Source organism: Oncorhynchus clarkii, chromosome 30, assembly GCF_045791955.1.
Source record: "Oncorhynchus clarkii lewisi isolate Uvic-CL-2024 chromosome 30, UVic_Ocla_1.0, whole genome shotgun sequence".
Lineage (NCBI taxonomy): Eukaryota > Metazoa > Chordata > Actinopteri > Salmoniformes > Salmonidae > Oncorhynchus > Oncorhynchus clarkii.
In genome coordinates, this window is record NC_092176.1 from 23,079,509 (window position 1) to 23,103,619 (window position 24,111).

The window sequence follows — 24,111 nt, forward strand, 5'->3', positions numbered from 1 at the left end:
AATCCCATAGAACATTTGTAGGCAGAACTGAAAAAGCGTGTGCGAGCAAGGAGGCCTACAAACCTGACTCCGTTACACCAGCTCTGTCAGTAGGAATGAGCCAACTTATTGTGGGAAGCTTGTGGAAGGCTACCCTAAACGTTTGACCCAAGTTAAACAATGTAAAGGCAATGCTACCAAATACTAATTGAGTGTATGTAAACTTCTGACCCACTGGGAATGTGATGAAAGAAATGAAAGCTGAAATAAAAAGTTCTCTACTATTATTCTGACATTTCACATTCTTAGGATCACCATTTTCTTTTAACTGACCTAAGACAGGGAATCTTTACTAGGATTAAATTAAATTGTGAAAAACTGAGTTTAAATGTATTTGGCTAAGGTGTATGTAAACTTCCGACTTCAACTGTATATAGGGACTAAGGTGCCATTTGAGATACAGCCCTGGTGTTAGATCCTCACTCGGCTCTCTGTTTGCTCTCAGGGAGTTGAAGTTTCAGCCTACAGGAGGATAGAGAGATTGAGTGGAAGAGAGAGGGAATAGAGTGGAAGGGATGGGCAAATAAACTCCTGGAGCTATGGAGACCGTGAGAGCATAGCCACACCCCAGTGTGTCTAACATAATCTCACTCACTCACTCACATTTACACAGCAAACCTCCAGTGCATGAGACCTGCCGGCCGTATCCAAACACATCTCAGTCGGTTCAGCATGTGTCTCTGTATAGAGCTGTGTGAAGCTGTACAGTTGTGTGAAGCTTGCTAAGAAACATTTTAGCTGAAAAGGTTCTCACAAGTTCTGCAGACAAACACTTACTCTGAACATTGGAACATGTATCTGAGGTGTGTTTGTTTGTGTGCATGTGCGTGCATGTGAATTCCCTGCTTGAGTGTTGTGTGAAATGGAGATAGTGTGTATTATTACACAGAGGATCTACAATGCCATGCCATGCAGACTGAGGGGGGCTTCAGTTTGTCTCATGCCACACCACTCACAGGGCAGGGCCAACTTTAGATTTGACTAATGATGTAGCTAGTCTCCTGAGCTGTGCGTTGACTCCCTTCCCCTCGTTCTCTCATTTATCTTTCTATCTGTGTTTCTCTCTCGTGTGCACTTTTATATGGACACGCACACACAAACACACATTGGAGAAGGATACTTTACGCAGCAGAGCTGTTCCATTTGATACTGTGTTCTTGTTGGCCCTTGTAGACTAGGGAGTATTTTATTGAGTCTTTACAGTAAAGGACTGAGTCTATACTTCAATATTGATTCAGCTCCTTTTACCTGTTTTGATTCCAATCCAAACCCCAGCAGCCCATCCCATTCCCCCTGCTACACTAGCTCGTTCAGGAATAGTGTCAGGGCCTCGCCTCAGGAAGTTCCCATTACTTTTGTCCACAGCATTTCCCAAGTGTTCTGGCAACGTTCTTATTAAGTTCATATACCACATACAGTGTCCTTGAGAGAGACTGTTCTTAATAGCTCTTTGCTCTGACATCGAACATCACACTATTTACATCAAATCAGATCCATGTGCTTGTACGCTGTACTATATATGGCTATGCGTTGAATGTGTTAGTGAGCTTCAACAGCTGTTGATATGAGTGTTCTGTTTGAAAAAGGGCCATCCATCCATCTCTCTTTGTTTAGCTGGGAACAACAGCTCTGCAGCTGTGGGCCTCTCGTGGATTGTTCTGGAAAAGGTCTGATAGAGGGAGCAATGGCTGGCTGGGAAGGTCACAGGTCAGGTGGCTTAGAGACAGAGAGAGGGGGGGGGTAGAGGGATAGGGAGAGGGGTTAGAGCGAGAGAGGGGGAGAGAGGTGGGGATAGGGGGGCAGAGAGAAAGAGGGAGAGAAAAAGAGAGAGGAGGAGGCGGTAGAGAGAGCGAGAGTAGGAGTGAGGTAGAGTGGGAGTGAGGCACCGTCAGCATCCCCTTCCCTATGACAGACAGACAGACTGACTGACTAATTAACATTCCTCTTGTTCAGTATCCATACAGACAGACCCAGCACCAGGAAACATGACTTATTATGATTACCCAGGTTAGCTTAGGTCTGATTGGCCAACAGACTGTACAGCACCAATAATAATAATGTTAGACAATACACAGTTGTGATTTCTTCACTAGGATCCTGGAGAAATGACTGTGTGGCTGTGAATTCTGTTCTTTATACATGTTATGCAATATCGGTGACTTTATGTAATATACATGATATTTTCATTTGCATTTGAATAAACATGTTATGACTCAATGTTGCCCCTGAAGGCGAACAGCCAATGGCCACACACACACACACACACACACACACACCACAGACAGAATACTCACACACACAGCGAGAGACAGTCTTTCCTTACCTGACCTACAGCACAGACATCAGCCCCAAGTCAAATAGTATTTACCCTGTGTGCTGCTGCTGTGTTGCTATAGTAACAAGAGAGCTGGTGTACAGATAAGGCTTCAGTCTGTAGATGAACACAGATTGTCTCTCTGCTACATTCCGCTCTTAATGTCAGCCAGTTCAGGTGCAGACCGACACACAAACAGGGTTGCAACGCTATCGGTCATTTACCAAAGTTACCGGAATCTTCAGTAATATTGGTAATTAACAGAAAATGTATGCTAATCTATTGTAACTTTGGTAATTTATACTTGAATAACTTGTACAAAATGTATTCATATATAGTATTCCTTTTTTATATCTGTCCATATTGTCTAAGTTTCTAGTAGATGGTTCAAGAGAAAATAGCCTAATTAGTGAAAAAAGCTTTGAATGAAAAATTGCATTATTTTCAGTTAACTCTGCAACTCTCTTCCAACTAAACTGCCACCAGTTTGACGCCAAAACATGGACAACAAATTCATATTGACAGTCAAATAAATAAATGTTTATAAAAAATAAATAAAATATATTTCATGCTGAAACCCTCATATTTAACACCAATGGTATTCACTAAGTTGATGGTTTATATTTAGGGAAGTGGAGGGTGAATTTAATAAAAATGTAAATTAGTGAAGGTTATTTTTTAGATAAAACTATACTAAATATATTCACTTCACCAAATAATTTATTAAAACACTTTTGCGATGGTCTACAGTAGCCTCAGCAGCACTCTGTAGGGTAGCCCCATGGTGTAGCTTTTGTCTTCCCCTGGGTACATTGACTATAATACAAAATCTATGAGGCTCATGGTTCTCAGCCCTTCCATATATTTACACTAATTATGACAACTTCCGGAGAACGTCCTCCAACCTATCAGAGATCTTGCAGCATGAACTGACATGTTGTCCACCTAATCAAGATCAGAGAATGAATCTAGTACTGAAAGCATAAGCTACAGCTAGCTAGCACTGCAGTGCATACAATGTGGTGAGTAGTTGACTCAAAGAGAGAGAAAGACGATAGTTGAACAGTTTTGAACAATTGAATTTCTTCCAAAATGAAGGGGAAGAGAGCTATATTTGGTTATATTTTAGATATGTATATTTTTTTACTTTCACTTAGCTAGCAAATGCAGCTAGCTAGTTTCGACTACTCAAACACCCTGCTCAAACAGAAAGAAATGCTATGTTAGCTAGCTGGCTATGGCTATCCAACACTGGAACTCTTCCAAGTCAAGGTAAACTTTGGTTTTGATCATTTATTGATATGAAGGTTTGGCTTGGAATTATTATTATTTTTTATTTTTTTGCCTGCTATTTAATGAGCAAACAAGCAAATCATGCTGTTTTTATGTGCTAGCTATGAAAGTGAACTGTTTGTGTGTGGTCATGGGTGTATTCATTTAGCCTATTTGTATTTATTATTGATCCCCATTAGTTCCTGCCAAAGCAGCAGCTACTCTTCCTGGGGTCCAACAAAATTAAGACAGTTTATACAATTTTAAAAACATTACAATACATTCACAGATTTCACAACACACTGTATGCCCTCAGGCCCCTACTCCACCACTACTAAATATCTACAGTACTAAATCCATGTGTATGTATAGTGCGTATGTTATCGTGTGTGTGTATGCGTGTGTCTGCCAATGTTTGTGTTGCTTCACAGTCACCACTGTTCCATAAGGTGTCTTTTTAATCTGTTTTTTTAAATCAAATTTTACTGCTTGCATTAGTTACTTGATGTGGAATAGAGTTCCATGTAGTCATGGCTCTATGTAGAACTGTGTGCCTCCCATAGTCTGTTCTGGACTTGGGGACTGTGAAGAGACCTCTTGTGGCATGTCTGGTGGGGTATGCATGGGTGTCGGAGCTGTGTGCGAGTAGTTTAGACTGACTGCTTGGTGCATTCAACATGCCAATACCTCTCATAAATAAAAGTAGTAATGAAGTCAATCTCTCCTCCACTTTCAGCCAGGAGAGATTGACATGCATATTATTAAAAAACATTTCTTAAAAGGAACAAAACAGGGATAAACATATCTGAATTTGTCCATACATACCTATATCTTCAGCTGTTTAACTAATGATTACACCCTAGATCAGCTAGATGCAGGCAAGAGTGTGCAAGGCGGTATTGAATGTGTCACTGCCTGTCACCTTGATTGTTCAAAATTCTCTTGACCTGTGCACCTATTTTGTAAACTTTCATTCGTAGTAGCCTAAACCTATCGCTGTTACATTGAGCTGGGTGAATGGAATTTGATTGACAGTCATTCAATATGCTGTAGTAGAAATAAGGCCATGCTCATAAAAAAATGATCAGCACCTACCGCCAGTGATTTAGGATAATGTTTTACAGCTTTGTCATTCTATTATCCTATTTAATTGTTTAATATATTTTACATGTGATAAGGCCACACAGAGGGCCAGAGATAATTACTAACACCTGTGATAATCTGAAGTACTCAAAAGGGCCATTAGATATCTTGTGATAGATTACATAAAATCCTTGAAGAATACCATCAGTCTGGCAGTTTACTGGTAAACATTGAACGTTTCAAGTAATATACCCTCCCTTTGCAACCCTACACACAACAACCCTATCTATGACATCACTAACTGTTTATTTTGTTCAGTGTATATTGTTATGATGTTCTCAGTACAGTTGAAGTCTGAGGTTTACATACACCTTAGCCAAATAAATTTAAACTCAGTTTTTCACAATTCCATTTAATCCGAGTAAGAATTCCCTGTCTTAGGCTAGTTAGGATCACCACTTTCTTTTTAAGAATGTGAAATGTTAGAATAATAGTAGAGAGAATTATTTATTTCAGCTTTTATTTCTTTCATCACATTCCCAGTGGGTCAGAAGTTTACATACACTCAATTAGTATTTGGTAGCAGTGCCTTTAAATTGTTTAACTTGGGTCAAACGTTTCAGGTAGCCATCCACAAGCTTCCCACAATAAGTTGGGTGAATTTTGGCCCATTCCTCCTGACAGAGCTGGTGTAGGTTTGTAGGCCGCCTTGCTCACACACGCTTTTTCAGTTCTGCTCACACATTTTCTAAGGGATTGAGGCCAGGGCTTTGTGATGGCCACTCCGATGCCTTGACTTTGTTGTCCTTAAGACATGTTGCCACAACTTTGGAAGTATGCTTGGGGTCATTGTCCATTTGGAAGACCCATTTGCGACCAAGCTTTAACTTCCTGACTGATGTCTTGAGATGTTGCTTCAATATATCCATGTAATTTTCCTTCCTCATGATGCCATCTATTTTGAAGTGCACCAGTCCCTCCTGCAGCAAAGCACCCCCACAACATGATGCTGCCACCCCTGTGCTTCACGGTTGGGATGGTGTTCTTTGCCTCCCCCTTTTCCTCCAAACATAACGATGATCAATATGGCCAAACAGTTCTATTTTTGTTTCATCAGACCAGAGGACATTTCTCCAAGAAGTACGATCTTTGTCCCCATGTGCAGTTGCAAACTGCAGTCTGGCCTTTTTTTTGGAGCAGTGGCTTCTTCCTTTCTGAGCGGCCTTTCAGGTTATGTCGATATAGGACTCATTTTACTGTGGATATAGATACTTTTGTACCTGTTTCCTCCAGCATCTTCACAAGGTCCTTTGCTATTGTTCTGGGATTAATTTGCACTTTTTGCACCCAAGTACATTCATCTCTAGGAGACAGAACGCGTCTCCTTCCTGAGCGGTATGACGGCTGCGTGGTCCCAGGGTGTTTATACTTGCGTACTATTGTTTGTACAGATAAACGTGGTACCTTCAGGCGTTTGGACATTGCTCCCAAGGATGAACCAGACTTGTGGAGGTCTACAATTATTTTTCTGAGGTCTTGGCTGACTTCTTTTGATTTCCCCATGATGTCAAGCAAAGAGGCACCAAGTTTGAAGGTAGGCCTTGAAATGCATCCACAGGTACACCACCAATTGACTCAAATGATGTCTATTAAACAATCAGAAGTTTCTAAAGCCATGACATCATTTTCTGGAATTTTCCAAGCTGTTTAAAGGCACAGTCAACTTAGTGTATGTAAACTTCTGACCCACTGGAATTGTGATTTAAGTGAATTATAAGTGAAATAATCGGTCTGTAAACAATTGTGTCATGCACAAAGTAGATGTCCTAATCGACTTGACAAAACCATAGTTTGTTAACAAGAAATTTGTGGAGTGGTTGAAAAACAAGTTTTAATGACTCCAACCTAAGTGTATGTAAACGGCTGTACAGTCGTGACCAAAAGTTTTGTGAATGACACAAATATGAAGTTTCTGTCTGCTGCCTCAGTTTGTATGATGGCAATTTGCATATACTCCAGAATGTTATGAAGAGTGATCAGATGAATTGCAACTAATTGGAAAGTCCCTCTTTGCCATGGAAATGAACTGAATCCCCCAAAAACATTTCCACTGCATTTACGCCCTGCCACAAAAGGACCAGTTGACATCATGTCAGTGATTCTCTCGTTAACACAGATGTGAGTGTTGATGAGAACAAGGCTGGAGATCACTCTGTCATGCTGATTGAGTTTGAATAACAGACTGGAAACTCCCGAGATGTGGTGCTTGTTCTTCCTCTGTCAAACATGGTTACCTGCAAGGAAACACGTGCAGCCATCATTGCTTTGCACATAAAGGGCTTCACAGACAAGGATATTGCTGCCAGTAAGATTGCACCTAAATCAACCATTTATCGGATCATCAAGAGCTTCAAGGAGAGTGGTTCCAGTGTTGTGAAGAAGGCTTCAGTGCACCCAAGAAAGTCCAGCAAGCACCAGGACCGTCTCCTAAAGTTAATTCAGCTGCGGGATCGGGGCACCATCAGTACAGAGCTTGCTCAGGAATGGCAGCAGGCAAGTGTGAGTGCATCTGCACTAGAGGTTGACCGATTAATCGGAATGGCCGATTTTAATTAGGGCCGATTTCAAGTTTTCATAACAACAAGTTACAACAAGTATTTTTGGGGGCCAATTTGCCGATTTATTATTTATTTTATTTATAAAAAAAAAAAAAATATATATATATATGTTTTTTTAAATATATATTTTTTATTATATATATATATATATATATATATATTTACACCTTTTATTTAATCTTTATTTAACTAGGCAAGTCAGTTAAGAACACATCCTTATTTTCAATGACGGCCTAGGGACAGTGGGTTAACTGCCTCGTTCAGGGGCAGAACGACAGATTTTCACCTTGTCAGCTCGGGGGATTCAATCTTGCAACCTTACAGTTAACTAGTCCAACGCAATAACGACCTGTCTCTCTCTCGTTGCACTCCACAAGGAGACTGTCTGTTACGCAAATGCAGTAAGCCAAGGTAAGTTGCTAGCTAGCATTAAACTTATCTTATAAAAAACAATCAATCATAATCTCTAGTTAACTAAACATGGTTGATGATATTACTAGATATTATCTAGCGTGTTCTGTGTTGCATATAATTTGACTGAGTATCTAAGTATCTGACTGAGCGGTGGTAGGCAGAAGCAGGCGCGTAAACATGAATTTAAACAGAACTTTTGTGCGTTTTGCCAGCAGCTCTTCGTTGTGCGTCAAGCATTGCGCTGTTTATGACTTCAAACCTATCAACTCCCGAGATGAGGCTGATGTGACTGAAGTGAAATGGCTGGCTAGTTAGCGTGCGCTAATAGCGTTTCAAACTTCACTCGCTCTGAGCCTTGAGGTGGTTATTTCCCTTGCTCTGCATGGGTAACGCTGCTTCGATTATTATTATCTACTTGAGACAAAATTGATTTTATTGATGCATTATATTAAGTTAAAATAAGTGTTAATTCAGTATTGTTGTAATTGTCATTATTACAAATACATATATTTGTTTTAATCGGCCGATTAATCGACATCGGTATCGGCGTTGAAAAATCATAATCGGTCGACCTCTAATCTGCACGCACAGTGAGGCGAAGACTTTTGGAGGATGGCCTGGAGTCAAGAAGGGCAGCAAAGATGGCACTTCTCTCCAGGAAAAACATCAGGGATAGACTGATATTATACAAAAGGTACAGGGATTGGACTGCTGAGGACTGGGGTAAAGTCATTTTCTCTGAGTCCCCTTTCCGATTGTTTGGGGCACCATCAGTCCTGTGTCATGCCAACAGTAAAGTATCCTGAGACCATTCATGTGTGGGGTTGCTTCTCAGCCAAGGGAGTGGGCTCCCTCACAATTTGGCCTAAGAACACAGCCATGAATAAAGAACGGTACCAACACATCCTCCGAGAGCAACTTCTCCCAACCATCCAGGAACAGTTTGGTGACGTACAATGACTTTTCCAGCATGATGGAGCACCCTGCCATAAGGCAGAAGTAATAACTAAGTGGCTCGGGGAACAAAACATAGATATTTTGGGTCCATGGCCAGGAAACTCCCCAGACCTTAATCCCATTGAGAATTTGTGGTCAATCCTCAAGAGTTGGGTGGACAAACAAAAACCCACAAAGTCTGACAAACTCCAAGCATTGATTACGCAAGAATGGGCTGCCATCGGTCAGGATGTGGCCCAGAAGTTAATTGACAGCATGCCAGGGCGGATTGCAGAGATCTTGAAAAAGAAGGGTCAACACTGCAAATATTGACTCTTTGCATCAACTTCATGTAATTGTCAATAAAAGCCTTTGACACTTATGAAATGCTTGTAATTATACTTCAATATTCCATAGTAACATTTGACAAAAATATCTAAAGACACTGAGGCAGAAAATTAATATTTGTGTCATTCTCAAAACTTTTGGCCACGACTGTGGTTAAACCAGACTAGCCTGGTTAAACCAGACTGAATGTTGTGCTCATCATAAAACAACAGCTTATTCCACAGTCAATGAGAATACAGTATTTATTAAGGACGGGCGTGAGTACGCGTTTAAAGGTTTGTATTCGATTACTAATAATAAGTTATTGAAATCCTCAAATGCAACACTTTTTTTTTTTGTCACCAAATCTTTATTAATATTGTACATTTCTTGTTGGGGGGCTACAGGCACAATACACACATTGATGTAATCTCACATCCACACACTTTAAAAAGTACACAAGTACAAAGTTTTGATCACCATGATCATACCACAGAGCCAGAAAGTAACAATAAATGTAGTACGGAGGGGAAAAAAGAAGTGTGTCTCTAGCGAAATCTCTGATGTATTGAGAGATTCAAGGAGCTATCATCGTTCAGCAACATACTCATGTCCCAAAAGTATTTAACTGCAGGGCCCTCCCACATCATTGGGGCGGCAGGGTAGCCTAGTGGTTAGAGCGTTGGACTAGTAACCGAAAGGTTGCAAGTTCAAATCCCCCGAGCTGTCGTTCTGCCCCTGAACAGGCAGTTAACCCACTGTTCCTAGGCCGTCATTGAAAATAAGAATTTGTTCTTAACTGACTTGCCTAGTTTCAAAAAAATATACAAATTTTAAAAGTATGAAGGAACAGTTGGGGCCAATTGTATAATGAAAAGTTTCTTTAGCGTTAAATACAGTGTCTGAACAAATGTAAAATGTATAAATTGATGGGATGCTGTCAACAAATGTAAAATGTATAAATTGATGGGATGCTGTCAACAAATGTAAAATGTATAAATTGACGGGATGCCAATGTCATATTTTTCAATATTCCAGTTAAAGCGTCGTTCAGATTCACTTAGATCTGTGGATCATAATTTTTTTATTGGCTAGCTCAGAATATGAACTTTCCAAAAGTAGTTTATATATTTTGGACATCAGTCCTTTTGGGAGCCCAGATAATTTATTTACAAATCCCATCATTGGATGGTTCGGTAGTTGGGTTTCCAACATAGCTGACCTAAATTGTAAATATAGAAAAAAGGTAATATGAATGTCTATCAATCCTTGTAATGTTCCTAAACCATTACTCTCAATCGGCAAGGTGTACGGATTCCACATTTGGACCATGAGGTGATGCAAAAGACCAGATCGTAAGGCATTATTTATTTTTTTACCGCTTTTTCTCCCCAATTGGTAGTAAGTCTTGTCTCATCACTGCAACTCCTGTACGCACTCGGGAGAGGTGAAGCTTTTTTAAGCTCCAAAACACAACCCAACCAAGCCGCACTGCTTCTTGACACAATGCCCACTTAACCCGGAAGCCAGCCACACCAATGTGTCGGAGGAAACACCTTACACCTGGCGACTGTGTCAGCGTGCACTGCGCCCGGCCCACCACAGGAGTCGCTAGTGCAAGCACATCCCTGCCGGCCAAACCCTCCCTAACCCGGATGACGCTGGGCCAATTGTGCGCTGCCTCATGTGTCTCCCGGTCGCGGCCAGCTGCGACAGAGCCTGGACTCGAACCCAGAGTCTCTACTGGCACAGCTAGCACTGCAATGCAGTGCCTTAGACCACTGCACCATTCTGGAGGCCTATCGCAAGGCATTGTTGTGAAATATTGGAGTATGATAAAGTAAGATATCTTTGGCATATAATGAGATGACGTGACCCGTAGAATTGAAAGACTATTTAGCAGGTAAAATGTATATGCTCTGAAAAAATGTCAAACACTTCAATCTTTTTATTGTTGGGATTATGTCAAGTGCAGCAAAAATATGTTTTGTTTTCAGTTGTATATCAGAAAAAACAGTAATTGGAAAAACCAGTAGCATACTGCATACTTTTTTGCCTTTAGCCCCTTTTCACTAACTTGCGAACACTCAACATTATTTTCATGAGAGTACTTGAACACACTTTCTTTCAAAATCCCATCCCTAATATATCTTTCCTATAATTGTTTTAAGGCTTCCTCACAGATATCTACTAGCAGGGGTTGGAATTGAAATTCTCTTTCGTTCTGAACAGAACCACCATTTCTTTTTCCGTTCCACTGTTCTGACCAGCAAAATAAAGTTCTGAACCGGTTAGAACCTTAAAGTACTGGTTTATATTGTTCCTTTCTGATCCTTTTTTAACTTGTGAAATCAACCATTTTTACATTTATCTCGTTAAATTACTTCAGCAATCAGTGCGGATAGAGCAGGCAAGGTAGTTGTTTACATGAGTGATGGACAGACAAGTGTAGCCTATGATGCAATACGACTGACATTTTGCGGGTGGGGGAGAGAGGGAAGTGTAAAGTGGTGGACATCTTGTTATGACATGCATTATCTGAATTAGGTCCACAGAATTATACCTAGGGGGAGCGGAATCTGTGAATGAACTTTGAATGTTCTTTTGAGCTAGCAAGCTCGCAACGTCAGTACAGTAGGCTATGCTTTGGAGGGAGAGGGGCAGGTATTCTAAACACACACCGGCAAAGACTTTCAGCTGGGAAGCAGGAAGCCACTGGAATACATTTCTGAGTGACAGAGTCAGGGCTTTGCATAGGTGCTTTGTTGCATTTTTGTGTGGGACTCGAAAAAATGCCTCTAACTTAAAATAAACGTATTAACCGGTTCCCATGCTTTTTTAAAAAAGTTTTTGTTCCAGAAGAGTATGGAACACAACATTTTGAACAGAAATACAATGATTCATTGGATCAGTCTAAAAGTTTGCACATACACTGCTGCCATCTAGTGGCCAAAATCTCAATTGCGCCTGGGCTGGAATAATATATTATGTCTTTTCTCTTGCATTTCAAAGATGATGGTACAAAAAAACGCATGTTTTTTTTTTCTTTGTATAACTTTTTTCCAGATCTAATGTGTTATATTTTCGTACATTCCTTTCAAATGGTATCACGAATATGCATATCCTTGTTTCAGGTCCTGAGCTACATGCAGTTAGATTTGGGTATGTAATTTTAGGTGAACATTTGAGGGGAAAAAAGGGTGGATCCTTAAGAGGTTTTAAACAACAAGACTCACTTTACACTTGCTGACATGTTCACATTAGGCACACACACTCTGGTGTGGCTGAATGGTGAATAAGAGCTTCTTTGTGCTGCAGGTCTGACTGTGTGTTGGCCCTGCCTGGGGCACCATTATTTCTCATACAGTACACTCTGAGGGTCTGCAGACTGTCTCTGTGCTTTACGAGGAGTCATTTATCCAGCACAGTTAGTGCAGCAGGCATGGCTGCTCACACCCCTTCTCTACCCCCACAGGAGAGCTCCTCTTTGTGGGAAAAAAAGGGGAGGTGTTAGTGATGTTAGGGAGGTTTGACTGATGTTATGACTGCAGCATCATATCTTGTTATGGCTGTGTGTGGAGGGTGATTTGTGGAGTGACTGACAGCAGGGAGACCATTGTTTCTCTGCTCCTGAACAACAGCAGGGAGCCAGTAGGGCTGGGGAGGAAACACACACCATGCAAACTCACTAATAAATGCACTGAAAGACCCTATTGTCTAGCCGTCTAAAATAATGGATAATTGTCTGCAGGATTGTTCATCATTTCGGGTTTTGAAATAGATTAAATCCATTTGTTAACTGGTGGAAATGTAAAAAAATAAATACAATTTAAATGAAATTGTTTTCAGAGGCCACTTGAAAAACAATTCCAATAATGAAACAGGCATATATTCTAAACACACACCGGCAAAGACTTTCAGCTGGGAAGCAGGCAGCCACTGGAATACATTTCTGAGTGACAGAGTCAGGGCTTTGCATAGGTGCTTTGTTGCATTTTTGTGTGGGACTCGAAAAAATGCCTCTAACTTAAAATAAACGTATTAACAGTCCCTGTTAATGAAAAAATATTTGCTGGTGGACATTTTTCCAAGTTTCTATTGAAAAATGAAAGAAGAGCAGCTTAATATTGAAGCGGAGGGCATTCTTCTACTGTTCTTTCACTCTGTAATGATAGTAATGTAATGGAGTATTTTCTCTATGTCCTCTTTCCTCTTCCAGAGGGTCTCTGTGGATTGAAATACCCCCATGACTAAGAGATGTGGTCGTGATCATTATTCCATTGGCAGAGCTTTTCACTAAGCAAGGTGGGCTCATTATACCTGCTTCACACTGACACTCCTATCTGCAGGGTCTTATTGATCAACATAACGACCAGATACTGTAGATACACTGTGTTAGCTTTACATCTTCACATTAAGGCAACCTCTTAAGAATTAAGCTTTAAGGAGCAATTCAGCATGACTGAATGTCTAGCATACTGTAGGTCCAAAAAAACAGATTTTCACCAAGGTTTCATGATGCTTGTATCTGAGATTGTTCTATACATCAGTTGGTGTCACTATAAACTTCGATATGAGGTCCTAAACTTAACATGAAAGTGCACCCTTGTAGCGGTGTGGGCTAATACAGTCAAAATGTTTGGGTAAGTTGAACCAATGGCAAGTTGAGCAAATTTAAGTGTTTTCTTCCCAGGCATAATGCAAAGCGTTATCGCTGGGATATGAAGTATCAACCGGGCCTGGCCTATGTTAAAAAAGTACAAAGTATTTGTTAGGTGTTAAGCCTGTGTTAAAATATGATTCAAATTATTAAAAGACAAAAAACTGAATTGTGTTTGGGAAATAAAGATAGACATGGTTTTAAATAAGTAGTGGAAATATTTAATTCAGTGCAGAATTTTGTTTGTCGGCGGCTTAACTTACCCTGTCCCACGACTCAACTTACCCCTGGCCTGCACAGAGCCCTGACCTCAACCCCATCGAACACCTTTGGGATGAATTGGAACGCCGACTGTGAGTCAGGCTTAATCACCCAACATCCATGCCCAACCTCACTAATGCTCTTATGACTGAATGGAAGCAAGTCACCGCAGCAATGTTCCAACATCTAGTGGAAAGCCTGAGTGGAGTGGAGGCTGTTCTAGCAACAAAAGGAGGACCAACTTCATATTAATGTCCATGATTTTGGAATGAGATGTTCGACGAGGATGTAGTGTAACTCATCCAAATGGCTTTGACTTCTCAAAAACAGTATAAAGCTAACACAATATAATGCTCCGTCACCTTATTAATTTAGCCACTTACTTAGATAACTAGCAAGTTAAACTTAGAGGTCACGTTAACGCAGAATTCATGCAGGAAAAAAAGATAAAATGCATAATAAAAACCTTTCTGCGTTTTGTAAACTCAGATCTAAAATGCTAATTATTGTAATTTCTGCTCAGCATCAAACAAATGTTGTGCTTCAGTTGCACTTCTCCACTCAGATGACATTCAGGAATGGACATTCTATCATGTATCGGCAGACAGAGTTCTGACTGTGTAGCTACTTTTTCTGGTACTTTTCTCGGTGTGGCCAGTAAATTGCAAGATTACCTTTACACAAAACATTAGAAAATGAAGCTGGCTACATTATTTTTATGATAAACATTGGAAATATGATGGCCATGGATCGTTTTTGGAAAAAATACCATGCTTTTTAATCGTAAACTCATTTTCGTGTGTGGCTGCCAGCCAAATAGCGTTGCACTTATGTTGTCATCTGATAACAATTAAGCTATTTTCTGCTGAATGTGTTGCACTAATATATTTTATGTGAAGAAAAACTATAGTTGCACGTCCCTAATCACTGTATTGAAGCAAAAAAATACTTGACATTCAATATAAAACACGACCCCTGTCAATACACAGCTGTTATCACCTGCTCCCTCTTTCTCCATTTATGTCATTTACAAACAAACACTGTTCTGGGGAACTACAGTACGCTTCATAATGTAAAATTATGTGACGGGTGAAATGAAGAACATGATCTGCTTCATATTATATATTGCACAAGTTGACTGCAGGTACAGTTGAAGTCGGAAGTTTACGTACACTTAGTTTGGAGTCATTAAAACTTGCTTTTCAACCACTCCACAAATTTTAAGTTAACAAACTATAGTTTTGGCAAGTCGGTTAGGACATCTCCTTTGTGCATGTCACAACAATTTTCCAACAATTGTTTACAGACAGATTATTTCACTTATAATTCACTGTATCACAATTCCAGTGGGTCAGAAGTTTACATACACTAAGTTGACTGTGCCTTTAAACAGCTTGGAAAATTCCAGAAAATGATGTCATGGCTTTAGAAGCTTCTGATAGGCTATGACATCATTTGAGTCAATTTGAGGTGTACCTGTGAATGCATTTCAAGGCCTACCTTCAAACTCGGCGCCTCTTTGCTTGACATCATGAGAAAATCTAAAGAAATCAGCCAAGACCTCCAAAAAAATTGTAAACCTTCACAAGTCTGGTTCATCCTTGGGAGCAATTTCCAAATGCCTGAAGGTACCACGTTCATCTGTACAAACAATAGTACACAAGTATAAACACCATGGAACCACGCAGCCGTCATACCGCTCACGAAGGAGACGCGTTCTGTCTCCTAGAGATGAATGTACTTGGGTGCAAAAAGTGCAAATCAATCCCAGATCAACAGCAAAGGACCTTGTGAAGATGCTGGAGGAAACAGGTACAAAATATCTATATCCACAGTAAAACGATGTCATATATCGACATAACCTGAAAGGCCGCTTAGCAAGGAAGAAGCCACTGCTCCAAAACCGCCATAAAAAAGCAAGACTACAGTTTGCAACTGCAAATGGGGACAAAAATCATACTTTTTGGAGAAATGTCCTCTGATCTGATGAAACAAAAATAGAACTGTTTGGCCAAAATGACCATCGTTATGTTTGGAGGAAAAGGGGGATGCTTGCAAGCCGAAGAACACCATACCAACTGTGAAGCACAGGGGTGGCAGCATCATGTTGTGGGGGTGCTTTGCTACAGGAGAGACTGGTGTACTTCACAAAATGGCATCATGAGGGAGGAAAATTATTTGGATATATTGAAGCAACATCTCATGACATCAGTCAGGAAGTAGGTCGCAAATGGGACTTCCAAATGGACAATGACCCCAAGCATACTTCCAAAGTTGTGGCAAAATGGCTTAAGGACAACAAAGTCAAGGTATTGGAGTGGCCATCACAAAGCCCTGAACTCAGTCCTATAGAAAATGTGTAAGGCAGAGCTGAAAAAGCGTGTGCGAGCAAGGAGGCCTACAAACCAGACTCTGTTACACCAACTCTGTCAGTATCAATGGGCCAAAATTCACCCAATGTTACGCCCTGACCATAGAGAGCCTTTTTATTCTCTATTTTGGTTAGGTCGGGGTGTGACTAGGGTGGGTAATCTAGGTTGTTTTATTTCTATGTTGGCCTGGTATGGTTCCCAATCAGAGGCAGCTGTTTAGCATTGTCTCTGATTGGGGATCATATTTAGGCAGCCATTTTCCCCACTGTTTTTTTGTGGGATCCTGTTTGTGTAGTTGCCTGTGAGCACTCCATAGCTTCATGTTTCGTTTGCTTTTTTCCCCAATTGTTTTGTGCGTTTCACGAGAAAAAAAAGATGTGGAACCCATATCACTTGGTTCGAATGTTATTTCGACGATCGTGACACCCAACTTATTGTGGGAAGCTTGTGGAAGGCTACCCTAAACGTTTGACCCAAGTTAAACAATGAAAAGGCTACCAAATACTATTTGAGTGTATGTAAACTTCTGACCCACTGGGAATGTGATGAAATAAATAAAAGCTGAAATAAATTATTCTCTCTACTTAACTGACCTAAGACAGGGAATTCTTACTAGGATTAAATGTCAGGAATTGTGAAAAACTGAGTTTAAATGTATTTGGCTAAGGTGTATGTAAACTTCCACTGTATTTACTTCAAAAGTAGCTACTTATATAATTATTTTTTTTTTTTTAAACTTGAAATAAATAGTTTTGACGGTATTGAAAAACCATCCCGTGGCTATTTGCAAATACCCCCGTATATAGGGTATACCGCCCAAGCCTAGTAAACAATTGCTCAACTCTTCACTATATGCTTTTTGAACCCGGCACCCGACAACATTTTGTCACTACAAACGTTTGAGTTTAGCACGCCAATTTCTCCTTAGATTAAAAACGCGTACGTCATCAATCTACATGGTTCTATTAGTCAAAGTAAAACTTGAAGGCCTCTGTGTTCATCTAGTCTGGATTGAGAAAAAACGGTTGTGGAAAAAACTGTCTTTGTGAGCTGTGTCTTGAGTTAACATTATGCAATAATCCAAGATGAATTTATTCCTACTCAGTCAGTGAGAATTGACTGTATTCCTGTACCACTGACTTAGCACCTGAAAATACTGTTTATTTCATACTAATCTTGTGACCAGTGAGTTTCTTCAACTTCTGCTCTCATCTCATCAGATGTCAACGACCACAGAAAATGGAGTGGGAGGGTATCGGAACACAAGCGGAGAGAAAACATACAAGAAGGTAAAGTTTCGTTCCGCCACACTTCCTCACTGCTCTCTCTGGCAGGGTTTGTTTGGCCTTTTATGAGAACCATGAAGGGAGGTTTCACAGTGAGTGTTGTTGGAATGAATTCCCATTCATCGCTAGGATGAAGTCCAAGAAGCTTTCATTTTTGAAGTCCTTTTAATGTCCTGCTTCTACACAGTTGGTACATGATGTCCTAACCTTTCAGAAGTAGCATGCCTGGGAAGCTCACAGTCCATTTGCTGCTTTACTGTATTTTCATTTGGATTAGACATCAATGGTGGTGATGGGATTTTGGCGCACACAATGTAACAGGGCTTATTGCAAAAAGTGCAGGCTATTTGAAACATCTAAGTAATTTATTTGATATTTTCAGAACTATTGAAGCTACAGTGGGGCAAAAAAATATTTATAATACTTATTTCCCACCATAATTTGCAAATAAATTAATAAAAAATCCTACAATGTGATTTTCAGGATTTTTTTTCCTCATTTTGTATGTCATAGTTGAAGTGTACCTATGATGAAAATTACAGGCCTCTCTCATCTTTTTAAGTGGGAGAACTTGCACAATTGGTGGCTGACTAAATACTTTTTTTGCCCCACTGTATGTAACAGTGTAATTTGTAAAAATAACCAGCCATCTTGGCATCAGCTGGCTTTCAATGTCATTACTGTAACGTGCTTGTTTCAGAGAATCTGACATTGTTTTCTGACTGTATTGTATGTTCCTGAATGCCCATCTTACATTTGCCTCCTTTATAAGACATGCCTCTAAAAGAGTTGTCAGTACAGTATCTCTAGGGAATTTGCTACCTTCTTGCCCTTTGGAGTTTATGCCTAGTTTGCTTTCCTTTTTAGCACTGTGAAAAAAATCTTTGTAAAAAGCACCATGCAAATAAACATGTAATTGTAATTAAATGTATTGGTTGATTGCTTGATTGATTTGTTGATTGATTGATTTATGTGTTGATTGGTGTGTTTGGTTGTCTCTCACCCTCAGACCACGTCGTCGGCCCTGAAGGGGGCCATCCAGTTGGGCATCGGCTACACGGTGGGAAACTTGACCTCCAAACCTGACAGAGATGTTCTCATGCAGGACTTCTACGTTGTGGAGAGTGTCTTCCTGCCCAGGTGAGGAGCAGGGACATTACTGATGATTATAGTGATGCTACAGATGTAGAATCTTAATTTGATCACCTTGTTGCAGGAGAACTTCACTGCAATGCAGGAAATATAAAACTAGAAGTGTATTTGAGGTTTTAAAAGGCTTCTGAAGTTTATAAATTCCACTTTGTTTGAAGATGTAATCCGGAGGCAGGTTTTCTATACAACAGCCTTCTGTGTGTTCTCTTTTCGACCCCCTCCGTGTATATGGAATCAAACGCAGAAATTTTAGCTATCATACTCTGCTTCCACCGGGCATTCCACTGGTTTCAAAACTCGGTCCTCCAGAAAGTGGAGAGCATTAGCAACTCTTTTGCAGTTGTGATATCTTTCCAAAAAGCTGTCTTAGAAAGTATTACCTACACACACTGAGCAGCTCTTCTTATAGACAGAAGCATGCTACATGGCAGACCAATCCGAACTCATCTCTTGGCATGTCCAGCCCATCCATTATCTCAGCCAATCATGGCTAGCGGGAAGGTTCCTGTCTTTCTGTGGCTAAACCAACTTGGCTCATAATTAAAATGTTGTATTCATATTTACAGATGTCATACAAGTTTGTTATTAAGGCACGTGAAGTTCACATGTTCCAGAAGGCATTTCTGCCAAAAAACTTTTGAATTAGTGACACGCGACACAATCCTAGTTTCCAGAAACGAGCCACATATATTGTATTTACGTACGCTTTCACACAAAAACATGCTTTACATCCTGAGTAGATTAACCATAATGATAGGTCCATTAGAAACACTACAACCTATTTGTGGGTGCTGCTGTGAAGTGACTCATTGCCTTTCTGTAGTGAGCCTGTGAATGAAAAGAGGAACTTAGGTTGAGCTCAATCTGTCTGCTAGCTGAAATAGGATAGCTTCATGTCTGGATCACATCATGAGACAAGAGGGAGGAGGCGTTCTCCTTAAACAGTATTGATGCACGGAGAGAGATGGATTCCCAGGGTTCATATCCCAAAGAATAGAAAAAGGCATCTATCATTTAACATGAGAATGAATCAGCTAGTTGAAGTCCTGGTGTGCGAACCCAGTCTCTCTAGTGGATTGAATACCCAATACCCTGGGAATCCACATACTGTGTCTCTTAATGCCAGAGTGCAAAATGTACTGCGTGCCATGCTTGGGCCATACAATCCTCTATCTTAATAATTACATCATCAGCTTAAAGAAACACATTATCTAACCCAGCACACACCTAGGAATTCTCACGCATGAACACGTACACACACATACATGCATCCAAATACACGCAAGCACACAAACGCGCACAAGCACACACACACAGCGTGTAAGAGATGATATCATTAGTGCCATCAGACCACGTCACTGTTTGAATAAGCTTCTTGTTTATGTCTCACACATTTTGCTCAAGATCTAGAGCAGGGGTGTCAAACTAATTTTGCCCGGGGGCCACATTTGGTCTTCCATGAGGTCCGGAGTGCCACACTGAAAATGTGTCATTATTTAATCTCTGTCAAAATGTGCATAGAAATAGTCCTCTATCCATCGTTTTTGGAATTTTAGATGCTCCCGGACTGTCTAGCTTTAATTTCGGTGATTATTAGCGAGCTGGACACAGTCAATATGCTGTATGAATTTAAGTCCATAAAAATGTCTACACAGTTTCCATTCGTTTTTAGTCATTTTAAAGTATACTGATTTTGTTTACCCCTCCCCCCAAAATATAATTTTTATGATGTATTTTTACTCAAACCACCCGCGGGCCGGATTGGACCTGATCCGGCCCGCGGGCCATATGTTTGACACTCCTGATCTAGAGAATCTGTTCCTGAACAAAATGATCAAAAAATTCAACAAACCCCTTCCCAAATGAAAAACAGTAAATCAAAAAAGAATTTCAACCTCTTGATTGACTAGCCTCTTTCCTTTCAAGCCTTGCGGAGACTTGGACTAGGAAATGCTTTCTGTGTGTCACTTTCCAAATGGCACATCAGGACATGCAAATTTTGTCCTTCAATAGAAACTATATTCAAACATGCTGTCAGTTTATACTCACAGACTGAGTTTCACCATCATTATGCTAATTTCAACATACACTGAGTATACCAAATGTTAGGAGCACTTTCCTAAAATTGAGTTTCACCCCATGTTGACTCCAATGCTTCCCACAGTTGTGTCAAGTTGGCTGGATGTCCTTTGGGTGGTGGACCATTCTTGATACACACAGGAAACTGTTGAGCGTGAAAAACGCAGCAGCGTTGCAGTTCTTGACAATCTTCTGCACCTGGCACCTACTACCATACCCTGTTCAAAGATACTTAAATATTTTGTCTTGCCCATTCACCCTCTGAATGGCACCCATCTACACAATCTGTCTCGAGGTTTAAAAATCCTTCTTTAATCTGTCTCCTCCCATTCATCTACACTGATTGAAGTGGATTTAACAAGTGACATCAATAAGGGATCATAGCTTTCACCTGGATTCACCTGTACAGTCTATATTATGGAAAGAGCAGGTGTCCTTAATGTTTTGTATACTCTGTGTATGTACTGCAGGGTAATGTAAATGACTCTACTTGACCCAGGTGCAATAGCTACCCCAGAATGTTGAAATGAACGAGTTTTGCCAAACATACAGAGAGTGTGTAATATGTTGTCATTTTGTCTTCATGGGCATCTTTTGACTGAGAGGGCAGGTGACAATAGCAACACTGGAGAGGCCATGTGTTTTAACCCACGCTAGAAGAGACAACAGACTCTCCAGGGAGGAAAAACAAACAGAACCAGTGGAGGAAGGTTAAGCCATGATGTGACTACAGGCAACGTAACTACATGCATACAGTAACAGGACAGCCCTAGTTATTGACTCAAGCTCTTTCTCTCTTTCCCTCCCCCTCTATCGCTCTCTCTCTCCACTGAGAGATACATGACTGAGTGAGCGACAGAGAGCGCTCAGAGGTGGTCCTCCTCCACTTCCCTCATCTCCAGGGGTTCCCTTCACTCTACTTGTTTTATTTCATTTTTATTTAACTAGGCAAGTCAGTTATGAAAAAAATATTATTTACAATGATGACCTACCCCGTCCAAACCCTAACCCGGACGACGTTGGGCCAATTATGCGCCTCCCTATGGGACTCCCAATCACGGCCGGTTGTGATGCAGCCTGGAATCGAACCAGGGTCTGTAGTGATGCCTCTAGCACTGAGGTGCAGTGCCTTAGACCACTGCGCCACTCGGGAGCCCCAGGCTGGTTTTGGATGCCTGTATTTCTCAGACATTTTCTGACTCTCACATTGCTTATCTGGTGTAACTTGTCTAGTCGTATTTTCTCTAAAAGTACGCTATGAAAGACACTGTCATAGCTGTGTGAAGTTCTCCTTAGTCTAAATGGTTCTAATATGAGGCCTTGCACTCACAGCAGGCAGCACATGGCTCTGTGCAGCTGGAGGTAATTCTCCTTGCTGCCCACACACACTACATAACCAGTGTGATTTCATTCAGGAGGAGGCTGATAATCACAACTATTGTGTTACACAGCGGAGCCAGGTTGTAGCTTATCCTTTATCTTGGCCAGGTCGCAGTTGTAAATGAGAACTTGTTCTCAACCAGCCTACCTGGTTAAATAAAGGTGAAATAGAAAAAATATTTTTAAAAATCCTGTTGCTGAGTGAAAGCACTGCGGTACGGCTCAACATCTTAGCCGAGTCTAAAAACATGGTTTCAAAAGCAGCTTGGCGTTGAGATTCCCTGGAAAACACAGCCTTGTTAACCCACTGTTAATGGATTTAGGGGAGTTGTTATTCTCTAAAAGATTTCAAGGAGCATCTGGAGCTAAGCTAATCACCCAGCAGACCCCCTGTGTTCTGTTCCACCTGGCACAGCTACAGGCTCATGTTAAACTGGGTCAGTCTTTATGTGAGCCATGCCAGTATCTCATATAGTAGAGAGAGGAAGAAAGGAAAACAGAAATGTTTCTTATGTAGTCTCTCTCTCTTTCATTGGAGACAGAGCTCATATCATCATAGTGCTAGTCTATTGTATTGTGTTGTAAGGTGTTGTGTTGTAAGGTGTTGTATTGTGTTGTAAGGTGTGGTATTGTGTTTTATGATGTGGTGTGGTATTGTGTTTTATGGTGTGGTGTTGTGTTTTATGGTGTGGTATTGTGTTTTATGGTGTGGTATTGTGTTGTATTGTGTTGTAAGATGGTGTGGTGTTGTAAGGTGTTTTATGGTGTGGTATTGTGTTGTATGGTGTGATGTTGTGTTGTAAGGTGTTTTATGGTGTTGTGTGGTGTTGTATGAGTATTGTTTAGGGTAATCAGAGCTGTTCTCGCTCTCCAGGCTCTGACCTCTAAACAGGGCTGTGTGCCACTGGAATACCAGTTCATCTGGCTTGCCATCATGGGTTACTGTATTAATGTCATTAATGGGCTGAATGCTCTGACATGAAGATTGTGTTCTAGTTATAGCCCCCCCCCCCCCCCCCCCATTTTTGCTGAGACTGTGTGATATTTGTTTGCAAAATATCAGTCTAGATCAGTAATAGTGATAGTTTTCTACATTTGTGAACTGATCAGCTGAAATTTCTTTGTCCAAACTTACTTGCTTGTGTTTGTGAGGATATTCTAACTAACTGTTCTGTGTCTATGTTGTCTGGTTGGTCTTGTTTCCATCAGTGAAGGGAGCAACCTGACACCGGCGCACCACTACCCAGACTTCCGCTTCAAAACCTACGCCCCACTTGCATTCCGCTACTTCCGAGAGCTCTTCGGGATCAAACCAGATGACTACCTGGTAGGTCTATGCACTGCACCTGATCGAGACACATCCCATAGGTTAGAGTTCATCCTACCTATCATGTACAGTAGCTTTCTACAATAAATTCATTGGGATCAGTGGTGACTAAAGTGTATTTTACATGTATACATTTTAGTAATTTATCAGACACTTTTATCCAGAGCGACTTACCGGAGCAATTACAGTTAAGTGCCTTGCTCAAGGGCACATCGACAGATTTTTTTCACCTAGTCAGCTCGGGGATTCGAACCAGCGACCTGTTGAGCTTGTGATGAAATTGTATACATGTGCTTTTCTTATAACTCATTTATGTGTTCTATTCATGTGCTGTTCTATAAACCAATTTCTGTGTTCATGCAAGTGGCTGACTTAACGAATCCTCACTATCAGCAGCTGTAATTTGTCAGTACGCCCAGACCTTGTTTTGAGAATGAAATATATCTCAGTTTCAAGGTCTCAGTTTAGAGAGAAGAAGCCTTGTGAGGTGTTTGTCTGTCACATGTTATGAACTAGTATTGGTCAGTGATATGAATGAAACAAAATGGTAATGATTAATTAATTATGCTAAATCATACAAATATAACTTGT

At 40.6% G+C, this 24,111-nt stretch overlaps 1 protein-coding gene across 5 annotated transcripts in view; it reads left to right on the top strand.

Annotated features, from left to right (window-relative positions):
* The window catches only part of LOC139389317 (phosphatidylinositol 4-phosphate 5-kinase type-1 beta-like), a 75,996-nt gene that overhangs the window by 27,087 nt on the left and 24,798 nt on the right, over positions 1-24,111 (top strand). For 3 of the 5 annotated variants that reach the window (XM_071135970.1, XM_071135971.1, XM_071135972.1), the window contains 4 exons: positions 13,223-13,308; positions 17,517-17,585; positions 18,592-18,722; positions 23,403-23,520. In XM_071135970.1, coding sequence (XP_070992071.1) covers positions 17,517-17,585; positions 18,592-18,722; positions 23,403-23,520 — 318 coding nt within the window. In that variant the 5' untranslated portion in view covers positions 13,223-13,308. The remainder of the gene's footprint in view (positions 1-13,222; positions 13,309-17,516; positions 17,586-18,591; positions 18,723-23,402; positions 23,521-24,111) is intronic. The other 2 variants (XM_071135969.1, XM_071135968.1) reach the window with 1 other exon arrangement.